General features: G+C 35.0%; 1 protein-coding gene across 1 annotated transcript in view; it reads left to right on the top strand.

Annotated features, from left to right (window-relative positions):
- LOC101898105 (zinc finger protein 1) overlaps positions 1–14943 on the top strand; it is a 40324-nt gene that overhangs the window by 11065 nt on the left and 14316 nt on the right. Inside the window, exons 2-3 of the mRNA XM_005190675.4 lie at positions 9967–10157; positions 10834–11625. Of these exons, the coding sequence (XP_005190732.1) occupies positions 9967–10157; positions 10834–11625 (983 nt within the window). The remainder of the gene's footprint in view (positions 1–9966; positions 10158–10833; positions 11626–14943) is intronic.

Below are 14943 nucleotides of genomic sequence, written 5' to 3'. Positions count from 1 at the left end.
TCCCTCTTTCAATGGTCGAAGGACCATTTCAATTCCAAACAATTAATGTCCAATGATTCCGTTTTGTTTATGTTTTCGAATTTTCCTATTTTTGTTTTGTCAAAATAATCACCTGAAAAAATAACTCATCATGTGACGCCTTACTTTATGACATGTGACATGAAAATTCAATTTTATTTTCTTCAAAATGATTTCAAAAATATTTTTATGTCATTTTTATGTACTTCTATATGTTGGCGGCTATTTGAGTTCGTGTGCGTGTGTGTGCCCGCGATAATTTGTCTTGAATTTAAATTTATATGAGAAATAAAAAATATTGTTGGCTAAAAAGGCCAATACTTTATGGTGAACATAAAAGTGACCAAGGAAAATTAGAAGAGGCGGGAATATAGTGACAGCTAATTAGAAAATTTAAAATAATGGTCCTTCGACTTGCAACTTGAATAAACCTTCACTAAAATCATATTCCATTCATTAAAAAGGCCACATCAAGTAGGACCACTTACAAATGTCAGAAAACGGTCCTTCGACATGACTAAAATTTGGATTTCTTCACCAAAATGAAAAATAAAACTATACAGGGTGAGATAAGAAAACTGCAAGTCAAACGCCATAATTTTTACATTTTTTTAAATTTTATTGAATGAAAGAATTTTATTGAAAGAATAAGTTCAGATTTGTTCGAATTGATAACCTTTGGCACGAATTATGGCCTTCAAACGGCCAATGAAACCATCACTCTTTGCCCGAATGTTGCTCTACGGTATTTTGGCCCATTCGCGGCGAAGCGCTTGTTTGAGGTGATCGACATTTTCGTATTTTTTTAGTGCCAACATTGCTTTCCAAAATACTTCAGACACAATAGTCCAACGGATTGGTATCCGGAGATTTTTGTGCCATTTTGCACTGGAAATGGAGTGAGGAACCTCATTTTGTAACCATTCTGGGTCCTGCTCTAAGGTCCAAGGTCTGCGGCCAAAATGTTTACCCGCCCAAGACTTTAATACACCCTCCAGAATATTTTCGCGATAATATTTGGCATTTATTCTGTTTGTTTACAAACTGCTGGACGACGAATGGTTTCTCATCGGAGAAAACCAAATTCGCCAGTTCACCACTTTCGTCCAAGCGAAGCAACTCTTTAGCTCTTTTGAGTCTATTTTCTTTCTGTTGCGGTGTAAGTTCTTCCACTTTTTGGAATTTCAGTGGCTTTACCCCGAGCTCATTTTTCAATATTTGCCGAATGGAATATTGCGATATATTCAGCCCACGAGCCATTTTTCGGCCACTGCGACTCGGGTTTCGATCAAATCGCTTCTTTACTTTTCGCTGAGGTTGCTGTTTTCTTCCGTCCACTTTCTTGACGTCGGGCTACGTTACCAGTATCACGATAACGAGCGATGGTACAAGACACAAAAGATTTATTCACATTTAAATGCTGGAGTGCTCTAACGATAGCCACTTGTAGTTTTCCAGCCAAATATAATGAGATCACACTATGAGGCTTGAATTCCATCACGAATAACTTTTTTTCCGAAAAATTCTCACAAAAATGCTTTTGTACGCTTGTAAACAATATAATGAGCTGTCACTGGAATAATTTTAACAGATGTCGGACGAGTGGGTTAGAAATGACAGAAGTCTGAAGTTGGTGTCAGTGAGAATTGACATAAAAAAGTTTAATTTGACAAAATCTTATTTTTTTCGTGTGCAGAAATAGTTTGCATTTCCCCAAAGACCATTTAGAACTGTTCCATATTTTTGACCGCACACACATTATTTTATGAGTAAATAAATTAAAATGACACCTTACTGTTTGTGTAGAAAATGATCTTAAATAAAAACAAAGGAAAACCCAGAGGTATTTCAAACAAAGTTCATTGGCAGAATTTGCTAAAAGTGAAGAAAAAAACAAATCTCATTGAATTCCCATGTCATAAAACATTAAAAAGATACCGCCAAACTATTTCAGCTATCAAATTTGTTAACAATTATCATAAAAAACCAACATTTTCACCTGTTTCCAAAAACAAAACGCCGAGACACAACACAACATTATGGCCATAAATTGTCATAAAAATTAACATAAAGATTGCCAAGTTTTTTGTTTGTTTGTTTGAAAGCAAGTGGGCGCACTGCTTTAAAACGAAGGCGTATGGTGAAAGATGCCCGAGCATGGGAAATGGGCGGGGGGAGGTTAGCAATTTAAAACCTTGCACGTTTTTTTTTTCTTCTTTCTTAGACGAAAAAAAGATCGACCGAAAATATTGCCTGTGGACATTCTAGAGTACACCTTTATGATATTATAAAAATCATTATAATAAATTAAAGAGTTAAAAAAATTTGCTTTCGCTGACAATAACACATAAATAACCTAGATGTGGGCAAAAAAAAAAAAAACGTTCGTAAATAAGAAAGTGTGAAAATTATAATAACAGGGAATTTAAGAAAACAAAGGAAAACAGATACTTAGCAAAGTATAAGGGGATTAATTTTCAAAAACATAAAAAATAATTTTTAGTTTTATAATGCCAGCATAGACATAAAAGGGAGGGACTAAGTATAAAATATTATTAAACAAATTCAAATGTTTAAAAAACAAAAGGGGCGAAAATGAAAACATCATCAAAGCATTTCCATGTTTTCATATTTCCAAAACTCCCCAAAAACAAAAAACCATATGACACATGGCTGTCATTAAATGATTAGAAAACAATTTCCCTATGACACTTTGGGGTCTGATGACATGTTTGTGTCAACAGGTACAAATTAGCAGCAACTGATACAAATTTTCCAACTCATGAGAATCCCAATACCCCGTTTGTCTGTCTTTCCCATTAAAAATAAGACCAAAACAAGGCGGCCATAAAAAAATTCGGCAACCAAAAAACCTTGAGGTATCCACTGAAATTAATAGAGATGTCTACAACAACAGCAATAACTATATACTAAAAATTACCCAAAATAACATAAAAATTTCTGTTTCAAACAACATTTCATTTGGACAATTTTAAAAAATATAAATCACCACCAGAGGGATTTCAAAGCATAAATTTTAAATATTAACAATTTTCCGAACGACACATGAAGAGAAGACGACGACGATGAAGACGACAATGATGGCTTTCAAGCAGAATAAAGAATACAAATCGACCGGCACGTACCGCCGAGAAAAACAAAACGGCCACAAAAAATTAATACGTTTTTATTGTGGCCATAAAAAAATGACGCAAAAAGAACATAAAACAACGTACTATTTAAATATACAATGTTGTTGCAAAGAAAACGGCAGTAGCAGCACCAAAAAACAACAACAACAAAAATAAATAATAGTTTAGAATTTCATGGCAAATCATCAATGTCAAATTGAAATGGGCACAGGTGAAAATTTAGAAAAAAGATATAAATTTTAAATGAAAAGTGCGCGTGTGTGTGGCAAGAAGCTTATATTTGGAAGGGCAGGGAATTTCCGAGATGAATACACGTTACGTGTCGAGTAATTTAATTATTCGATCAATTCAGAGGCAGACTCTCTCGCCTGAAAACTTTTAGAAATTGATTAGATTTTTATGCAAACGTTGCACAAAAAAATCTAGAATTTTTAGAGTCTTTTCAAAAATAAAAATTTGTTTTCTCGGATAAACTATTTTAATTAAAGTGATCATTGAAAAGAGCACATTCTACTAGTTCAATTGAGCGATTCATTGAATATGGACCGCGTGAACCAGTTCAGTTGGCAATCCTATAAACTATTGCTCTGTTCTAGTACCGGCAAGAATCTACTAGTTTTGCGATTTTTTTCGATATTATAATGGAAAAATCTGTTATCGTAGTAAAAACACTTACATTCTTGTAGTTCTGGAACAGACCATACGTTACTTCTAGGGGAGGGACTTCTTAAAAAAAAATAACAAATGCTACTCGCTAGTATACCATAAAACTGCTGTAGTTTTACCATGGGTCACGTGTCAAAAATGAATTCTATTTTAAAAATAGGCGAAAATTGTTGCAGCGAGAAGTTTCGGAGAAATTACTCTACCAAGTGAGCGCTGAGCGAACAAAATCTTCGACAAAATGTGTATAGGACAATGATTTAAAATATCACCCTACGATACGCAAAAACCAAGCTAGATTTCCAGGGGACTTGCAGAAAAAGCCATTTCTATCATCCAAGTCAGTGGAATGCCTCCCCTGAGATTTGTAGTGAAAATATCAATGGAGTATATTTGAGCATAATTAATGGACATATCTTCCTAGGATCTTTAGTAACCAAAAGTAGTATTCTGTGGGACTTCAGCAGATATCTACGAAACGAAAACCTTTCTGCGATCCAAGTGTGGTAAATAATGGGTTCTCAGAGATTTGTGGTGAAAATACCGACAATTTTTCCAACTTACTATTCCATTGTATGTTATTAATGTTATCTGCATTCCCTTTTTCAACTTCCTTTTCCGCAGAATAATAAAAAAAATATTATTCTAGCTGGGTGATTTTGTCAGAATTTCCATTCCTATAGTCAAAACAAAATTAAAGAGGGACAGAGCACACCTTTCTGTCAAATCGTTTTCATTTTCTTTTTCTTCGGTGAGAAAAACATATTGAAAACACATGTTTCTACTTGAATTACCCCCTAAGCCCTTAAGGAATGGCAAGGCAAATTGTTGTAGATAGGTAGGTAGATACAAAGGCAATCCACCTAATATTCTTGTATTGTAAACCATCATACTTCCATCAGCCACTGTCACACTAGCGTTGAGGCTATTTTTAGTAAATATTTTTACAATGGCAACACAAATGCCAAGTCAACACTTAAAAATGCTGTGCCGTGCAGAGTGGTACTCCAGTGCACCTTTATTACGCTTGACTTTAATGGGCGCTGGATCTGGAAAATGCTACACAAGAAGAGCATTGAATGAAACAATTCACTTTCCATGTATTATTTTACGGTGTGTATGTAGGTGGGCTTGCATATATGGTAATCATTGGACTGTAGCACTTAAACCAAAATATAAGAAACAAAAAATCTAGGTAAAAACAAATTTTAAATTGCCTTCAAGAATGGGAAAGGGAAACAGCACCAGCCAGCCAGCCTGCCATCCATCCATCTATCCCCCAGACCACATATGTGTGTGCGTTGATGTATGTGACCTGTCTGTCCTAAAAATCATTCCGTTTGCTTGATTCTTTGTGAAAAGTGATTCATTTGTTTGCTATGCCGAGTAGTATTCTCCACAACACTTGGTTTTTGTAATGCCTCAGATATCTGCTGAATGGTTTTAAATAACCATTGCAAAGGTGCAACAATTTACAGAGAACCACCATATTTTTTTGGTGGCCTGAGACAAAGGAGAAATGATGCAGCGACCTGAGATTTTGTTGCAAAGTTTACAAACTAATTTTAGCTAGTTGTTTTTTTTTTTTTTTTTTGTTGCTGGTAATGTCTGTCAAACAGATGGAGAGAGACATAAACGCATGGACGGACGCACGGGCAGACGGACCAACATTTAAGTTAGCAAGACTTGTCACAAACGGCTCATGATAGATGTGATATTGCCAGGAAAGCATATCTTCTTCTTCTGCTGAAGCAGCAGCACATGAAGCGCAGAGACACCTCTATATATTGGAAGAAAAATATGCATGTGTGCCGCATACGTTGTGCGGTATTGATCAGGGCCAACACAAATGTGCTATCAAACAATACAACATTGTATGATTGAAGAATTTTTTGGGTGGGGTGGACAACTTTGCAACAATGTTTCAAAAATAATTTTGTGGTCGAAAAAATTTGGCCAAGAACTAAAAAAAAACTAGCAAATCCCATACATTCTACTTCATCTCCAAATGATACTCTTAAAATAAACTCTTTTGATAATTGGTTTTAAACAGAGCACAGATTTGCTCGTTTTCACTAGTGACTGAAATTCGCTCGCGAGCGTGAATGCTCGAAAGGTGGGAGTTTTATACGGAGTTTACTTTTCACTCATTTGTTTGGGTTGTGAGTGCTCCCGTGTCACTTCTGTTTGAAAAATTAGAGCGGTGGACGAATTGCTCGGAATAGAGCTAGAATTCATTTTACTCTATGCTCGAATCCGAATTATGATGGTTCTGCAATGGTGCATAAATTTAACTTTAAATGCAAATATGTCAAATTTGGATAATTCATACAATGCTATTTTAATATTTTAACAACTTATATGTTTTATTGATTGAACGTACATAGGTTTCTTTACATTTTTTATGTGTCGGGAGCTTTTTTGCTTGCGAGCAAAAACACACCAAAACTAATTAAACTTTCTGCAATTTTATTCCACATTTTTTTGCTATTTTTTAAATTGTTCACAAAAAATCTCACCAAAATTCCATTGCCATCAATAATCAATTCCCTTTGAGCATTACTATTTACTGCACAAAACGGCTATTCATTTTGACGTTATTGTTTATTTTTTTTATTATTTTTATTTTGTTCTCCTCTGTTTCAAGCTCCATAAAACTTTAACCAATTCATGTTTCATTGAATTGTATTTAACGATTTTTTAACAATTACTTGGCAATTGTGTGAAATTTATAACTATCGAAAATACAAAATAAAAATCCATGTGTATTTACATAACCACAACGAATCGAAAATAAAAGCCAAAAATAAAACTAGGAGATGGGAACATCACACATCCAGGGTGGGAGTTATATTCTCTTTTGTAGTATAAATCTAGCATTATGCAGGCGTTGCATTGTAGCCAAAGGCTAGGCTTTTGTTAAATAATATACCGAACATTTTTATTTAAAATTAATACCCGAAAAAAGCAAACAAGCGGCATGGGGAAAACTGCCGAAAAAAGGCTTTGTTCTACAGGACCCCTTGTCCATGGCAGCAAGCACATAGCCAGCCAGCCAGTCAGACATTCAGAGGAGAAACAAATAAATGTGGCCTTTAAAAAAATGTTGCCCAAAAAATTTGTTTGTTCCATGAACAGAGAGAAAGAACATTGTTTTCTTTTTTTTTTGGAAATTTATTTGTATTTTATTTCCTGCCCAGCATTTATTCGGGGGCTATGGGGGCCCACAAATTTTTACCCAAAAGGTATTTTTGCATATGTTTGGCGTATGTTGGCTTGGCTTTGGCTTTCTTTTTTGGATATTCAATGTTTTTTTTTTTTTTTGTTCATTTGCAATTGAAACTCAAAAAACATTCCATGCAATTTTCAGTTTTACAACTGTTTCGAAAGCAATTCCATTCTTATTTTTTGGACAACATCATCTACTTGATTTTATATTGTTTTGTTTTTTTTTTTCGATTTTCTTTGGCCAGGAGGGGGCGAGTAGCAAAACGAGATATTTTTACATGTGAGAGATAAAGTGTAAAAAAAAAACAAAGAAAATCCTATTGGCAAACAATTTACTTAACACAGTAAAACATATAGGCCTGTGTGAAGAAAAGGCTACCATAAAAATATATGTATGTAAATCCCTTTCAATACAATACAATTTGGAAGATACAAGAAACAATTGAAAAATAATTTGTGCGAAACTCCAAAATTTTCAAATTTGGAAAATGATTTTAAAGACTATTGCAACAATGGGAATATGATGTTCCTGCAACACTATAATCTTTTTGAAAAATAATTTGTGCGAAACTCCAAAATTTTCAAATGTGGAAAATGATTTTAAAGACTATTGCAACAATAGGAATATGATGTCCCTGCAACACTATAATCTCTTAATACTTTAGTTTATAAAATTAATCAAATTTGACGAAACTTCCATATTTTTACGTGATTTATTTCTATTATTTTGCGCATAAGTGTATTGTAGAAAGAGGCTTAAATTCTATAGATTTTTGCTTGGCTTCTCTAAATAAAAATTAGAAATTCCCATAAATTTACCGCCATTTAGAATTCGCTCAATGTCCAAATATTTATTATAGCTTTATGTCTTTATTAAAATTAATTTGAAATTTTTTTCGCTGGCTATTATTGATATGTCAACGTGTTCGGCGTTTTTTCCGTTTTTTTTTTTTTTTTTTTTTTGTTTTTGTTAAGGGCCATTTCATCTGTATTTTGCAAGAAGAGAGAAAACGTAGACTACTAAGTCAATTAAAATCTATTAAATTTTCGTGTTTCTTACTTTTCATGGATACAAATTGATTTGGCATAATTGGCCAAATAAATCAACAAATAAACAAAAGAATAACAAATTTAAATGGAATTATTCACATTTTATTGTCTGCATTTTCACGTGTTTTTTTTCTTTTCTTCAAAACCTAGCAGTGATACACCTCCTATTTTCAATTTATATTTTGCTTCCATTTAGAGCCCGCATAGTTTTGACTCTTTGAACTTAACTCCCTTTAATTGATTTCTCTAATTCTTTCCCATCACACCAAGCACAATGTACCTAACCTAACTTCTTATTTTTCAATTCGATGGTCGTCCATAAAAACAATTATGGAAGAAATTTTATGGAGGAATTAATTCTGTTCAATAAAAGTGAAATAAAATAAAAAAATATATTAAATGCCTAGTAAATTTGCAACGGTCACGCATGTCTGTCTGGCTGTAACACAATCAAGGTATACACACAGAGAACCCATATAAAATATGTATTTCTCGTCGTGCCATGTCAGGCAATATGTTGCATGTGCGCACGCCCGCCCGCATGTAACTGTATGCTTTAATATCGCCAGCGTACAGTAAAAGGGCAGGCGCAGAAAAATTCAATACGGCACTCAGCAGCCTGCTGTATGCCGGCTTTTTTATTTATTGTTAATTGAGGTAAATTAAGGTACCTATATGCTGTGATCATCAAATGACATTTGATCAGGATGATGACGAGAGAGAGGGGGAAGGGAGAGCAATTTAATGCCAGCCTTTGGTTCGATTTTTTTTTCTGTTCCTTTTACAAACAAAAGTTCGCTGACTGAAGTGCCGGTCGCTCACATCCAAAATGAATGGAACAGAACTGAACTGAAAAAAAAAAACTGTTACACACAATCTCCTTTGCTTCAATTGAAATTAATGTTAACAATCACCCGTTACTAAATCGCACATTTGTAGTCACCGTTTGCCGTCATACGCTCGTTCTTTGCAGCAGTAATCAAGCAACTGTACTCTGCAGCAATACAAAGGCAGGCGCGCACACAGATAAGGTCTCACTTTTTTATTTTTGTTGTTATAATCAACTCCATTTTTTTTTTTGTTGTTTACCGTTCAAAATTACAGATGAAGGAGGAGCAGGAGGAGAGTGCAATCAAGTCAGCCAACCAACCAACAACCATCTTGAGATTGTTTTTTTTTACACTTTCTTATATGCCTCACCATGACTTGGCAGGTCTCTTTATGCGGTTGGCTTTCGTCCTACCTACTCGTCGACCACCTTCCGCTCCTACCGAGTCAGTCAGTGAGTGTTCCGTCATAAGTAATGCCCAGCTTGACTTGAAGAGTTGTGTATGTGTGTGTCTATAGTTATCATTTCTTTTGAGTTTTGCTTTTGTCTCACCTTCTTTGGTGAACAGGCCGCAATATTTCTGTGCGTACAATAAAGCAACAATAACAAAAAACAGGAATATGGTGGAATTCAACATGGTGATCTTGGAAGACCTTTTGTTCACAACAACAACATGAACATTTAGAAAAAAAAAATGAAGTCAACAATTGAGTCCAACAACAACTTGCTTTGTTGTCGAGTTTCCTACGCCTTGTTTAAGCAGAACTCAAAATGAGATCATCGCCAGTGCAGACTAGATTTGGAGAAAAAAAAAAAACTTTGTGTATACCTTAAAAAATCCCCCAATCAGCCAAAGAAATGGTGTTTCTTTTATCGAAATGGCCAATTTATTTTGATTAACTAAAGTTTTTTTTTTCCTTCTTCTGACGCCCCTCCCCCCACCTCAGCCATTGTAATAATGAACATTTCCATGAAATTCTTCGTTTAATTAATGATTTTTATCTTCCTTTTTCTTTCTACTTACAGTTCCTTCATTGACCTCCACATTACATCATCATCATCAGTCAAAAAGCAGTAGTGCCGGCAGCACCACTGTCGATGATGAAAACTCCAATGGTGCCCCAGCTTCATCGTTGGGCGCCACTTCGCCAACACCACAACAGACGGACTTTATGGTTACATGTCCACAGTGCCATGTGAGATTAAATGGCTTTGAGGTAAGTATTTCCATATTGGTTTTGAAATGGAAATTTAAATAGATATATATACGGTTATAAGTAACTTGATTAGTATCAGTTTAGGTTCTTATAAACACATTTAGTTTTATTAAATTTATAAAAAAAAAACAATGATTTCAGAAAGCATTGGAATAGCTTCTTTTAAATTGTTTTCGAATTTCCAGATTAAGCATATTGACCGAATTATTGATTTTTTGTATCAAAAAGGTAGATTTTGGTTTATTTTTTATTGTCAATTCGAGATGTTATTCTTAAGTTCTCAAATTCATTTTCAAACGATCTTTTTGCCCAATTCAATATAAATATTCACTGAAAACAACTATGGGAACTGTATTCCCTTTCTTTTATTCAAATTGTTCCTTTAGTTCATTTGGATCTACAACTTCCTCTTCAGAAAAGGAATTGTGGAAGCCTATCCGCCTAGTGAACTTAATTGCCCGAATCTATTTGCCATTTTTTTAATGTGCTGCTTAAATGGAAAAAAATCCGTAAAGAAGGATTCTATTTAACTATTTCAGCTGTGTTACTTTTTATTTCAAACAATTTATCATTGCCTATATTTAAAAATTCTTGTAAAGATATAGATTTCAAATCATTCCGAATATTTGCAGCTTGTCATTCAATCCACATTATTTTTTTTTTCTCTTCATTTCAGTCCCTGCGCGATCACATTGCCAGCCAACATCCACATGACAAACTTAATATTGAACCCTCCTATCCCAGTCCGCCAGCTGATCGTGAGCACTTGAATCAAACGACTGGCGAAAATGTCGCAGCAAACACAAATACCGTCGACAGTGATGACAGTAATCAAAGTTCAAGTGAATCGAAAATGTTCAATAACAACAATAACAATAGTCAAGAAAAGAATAACAATAGTATTAATGACACACCCAGCCATCATAACAATCCTTCCGCCCCCAATACACCACCACCCTCAGTAGTTGGTGGACACCAGCAACAGCATAACACCACCAATGGACTAGGAGATTTATCTACATCTCCCTTTGCCAGTCATTTGCCTCACAATTTGCATCCAGCAGCTGCCGCCCAATTCATGGCTGCCCTGGCCATGCAGCAGCAGCAACACCAACAACAAAATTCTGGCAATACTTCACCCACATCCCATTTATTAGGTGGCTTCAATGGTCATCACAATCTGCCTACACATCATCATCATCATCATCCACATCATGCATTGGTCGCCGCCGGTCAGCAACATTCTTCGTCGTTCGTCGATAACGCAACCATGGATACAATGCGTTCCACCTCCAGTCCCGGTTCCTGTGGTGGCAGTGATAACAATTCGGCAGCCAGCAGTATAAGTCCACCGTATCAGTGTATGCACTGTACGGCATTGTTTCAGACACGTCATGAACTGGAGAAACATGAACTAATGCATTCACCCAATGCGCAATCGCCACAGTCGCTGAATGGTGTTAATCAAGTAAGTAGATGATTTTTTCTTTTTTTCATTTTTTTTTCAACAAAAATTGGGAAGGGGGCAAAACCAGCCAATTGTTACAATATTTTAATGGTAAAAAGAATAATGACGGCAAGTGTTAATGATACGTTAAATAAGAAAATGCTTAAAGAACACTTGAAAAAATGAGCTCGTAACTCAAAGTCATAAAATATGAAGAAAAGGGAATATGAAGTGGAGGGGAGGGGAATTGAAAAAATATGAATTCCCTGATCATCAAAAACATACAATGAGTTTACTTTGTTTAGAGTTTTCGAAAAAAATGAGGAACAACTAAAGAAGTACAGCTTAAAGAAGATGTAATTTGATAAGGCCAACATGATCCCCGGGAATTCTTTTTTTCTCTCCATTAAAGGTTAAAATAGCCAATATAATGTAAAGTAGGCTTGAAAATCTGCGATTTCTTTCAGTGATTCATATCAAGAAACAACTATCTCGTTATTTATAAAAAAAACCGCAAACGTAGAGATTTTATTTTTTGTTATTTTTAAAACCAAACCACAAAGGTTTAACTCTCAACATCCGTCCAGCAGTCGCCCACTCCTCTGCAATGAGATTTTATACCTTGTACTTTTTATTTTCCTTTCATTTCTTTTTTTATTTAATCTTAAGTGTGATCTTTGTACTATAGTACAAATTGTGGCCATCTACCGAGAATTGAGAACAAAGCGTAAGCTTTGTTTAGCATTTAAGTGTGTACCTCAAGAAGCTGAGCTGGTTCGTTGTTTCGATTGGAATGCTGTTTAAAAATGGCTTCTTGTGGCTTTCCCATGTGAAATGTGTTCGGCCATTAAGCCACACACACACACAAAATTGACTTGTGACTTTTGAGTCATAACAAACAAGCAAAACAAAAATGATTTGATTGAAGTTATTGTATACTTTGCTTGATTAATCGAGCAAGCCATGAATGAAAATCATCAGTCTGGTTGGCTGAGAACGAAAAATCAAAGAAATATTTATGGTATTTCCGGTTCAAAAAGGGGAAATTTTTTTCTTGTCAGATTTGAGGTTAGGGGAACGTGGAATCTCAATTTGGTTATAATTATAACTTTAATGGCAAATATGTTATATATACAGGGTTAGATAAAAAAAGAACTGCAATAAAGTCAAACGCCATAATTTTTACATTTTTTTTCTTTTAATTTTTTGAATGAAAACAAAAAATATCGGAAATTGCATCAAATTTTAGAATAAGTTTAGATTTGTTCGAATTGGTCACCTTTGGAACGAATTATGGCCTTCAAACGGCCAATGAAACCGTCACACGTTGCCCGAATGTGGCACTGCGGTATTTTTGCCCATTCCCGGCGAAGCGCTTGCTTGAGGTGATCGACACTTTGGTATTTTTTAGTGCCAAAATTGCTTTCCAAAATAATTCAGACACAATAGTCCAACGGGTTGGTATCGGAAGATTTTGATGACCATTGTGCTCTAGAAATGAAGCAAGGAACCTAATCTTGTAACCATTCTTGGGTGGCACGCGCTGAGTTCTGTTGGAATGTCCAAGGTCTGCGGCTAAAATTGTTGCGTGCCCATGGCTTTAATACATCCTCCAGAATATTTTCGCGATAATATTCGGCGTTTATTCTGATGCTATGGTCGATTAATACGAGCGGAGAGCGACCATGGCCTGCGCTTGAGTTTGGTTGCCAACCGAAGATGCGCATTTTCAGCTCTCATCGGAGAAAATCAAATTTGGCAGTTCACCACTTTCGGCCAAGCGAAGCAACTATTTAGCTCTTTTGAGTCTATTTTTTTCTGTTGTGTTGTAAATTCTTGCATTTTTTGGAATTTCAATGGCTTTACCCCGAACTCATTTTTCAATATTTTCCGAATGATATGCAATATAATGATCTGTCACTGGAATAATTTTAACAGCTGTCGGACGAGTGGCTTAGAAATGGACTATCCTGTAAACGTTACTAGTTTTGAGGATTTATTATAAAAATTACGAAATCCATTTTTAAATAATTGAATTTTGTGAAGGTAGCGAAATGTTGGATGGTTATTTCATCTTTTAAAATCATTGAGAAAATACTACCTTTTATACAACCTTCTCGGATTTGCCCTTTTTTCCCTTGGCCTACAAGAGAACACTAGCCACGTTTATAAAACATTTTGGCAATATTAGTTTTAGTTTCCGTTTTCGTTTCATTTTTTTTATTTTCATGGTTTGTAGACGCCCCCTAATTTTTACTCCAGGCCATACTTTGCATAAAATCAAATGTCTAACTTTTTGGCATCACATACATATATGTATGGGATGATTGTATGGATAAATATTGCTAAACTGCCCTCGAGACTTGAGGAACAAAACCAAATATCATCATTGCCAAAGGTAGAATGTTAGTTGCCTGATGAAATCTTTTTTTACGTACATTTCTCTCCTCCCTTTGTCCTAACACCCTCTAACACAGGAAGTAAAACATGCATTTCATATCTTGGCGTTCTTTTTTTTTTAAGTAAACAATCTGTGAAGATTACTTCATATATTGTAGCAGGAAAAAATGACTTCTAGCAAAACAAAGAAAAAAAAAAACGAACCACACATTAGAAATGAATTTATGGCCATGATAGTAGGCAAAGGGAGGCGGGGTAATAATACAAGTGACCCATACTTCTTTCATCCATTCATGGGACAGGGGTGTGAGAGCTGTGTGAGTAAAATTATAATTTATGTTTTTGTGATAGTGTCAAGCAAGCACCTTACTGAAATGTACCAACTAACATCATTTGGACGAGGGTCATAATTTTCATCTTTATATATATTTATATATTTCTTTTTATGATGGCCCAAGACGCCATTTCTTAGAGAAGATGAAGAAAAAAGTTTTTACCTTCTTATCAGTAAACAAAAAATAACAACAACAACATGAAAACTATTATAAGCGTGGCATTTCATGTTGGTTGGTTATTTGGGTTCTTTTTTTTTTGTGTTGTCTCTCCAACCATGCCTAGGTAGTTGTAATAAGAAATCTTATCAGTTCCAGTTACTCGTTGTTATGTGGAATGGTTGTGTAGTGGTGGTGTAGCACTCATCACAAGACAACAATTGAAACTTATGACGGACAGATAAAAAAAAACTCAGTAAAAACTTGTGTTTTGAAACAACACAACGGAGAAAATGATATCTTGCCCACTCGGCGAACCCATTTATGATAGGCCCCCATTCCACCGTATTTACTATAAAAGAATGGCTGGGTTGTTGTATTAGAATTTAGTACAACAACCATCTAACGTTTAGGATTTTTATTATTCTCTTGATAATTTCACTACGAA

The sequence above is a fragment of the Musca domestica genome, unplaced genomic scaffold (genome assembly GCF_030504385.1).
Source record: "Musca domestica strain aabys unplaced genomic scaffold, Musca_domestica.polishedcontigs.V.1.1 1, whole genome shotgun sequence".
Classification (NCBI taxonomy): Eukaryota; Metazoa; Arthropoda; class Insecta; order Diptera; family Muscidae; genus Musca; species Musca domestica.
The sequence above is the reverse complement of the archived record's forward strand: the minus strand, read 5'-3'. Positions and strand labels throughout refer to the sequence as shown.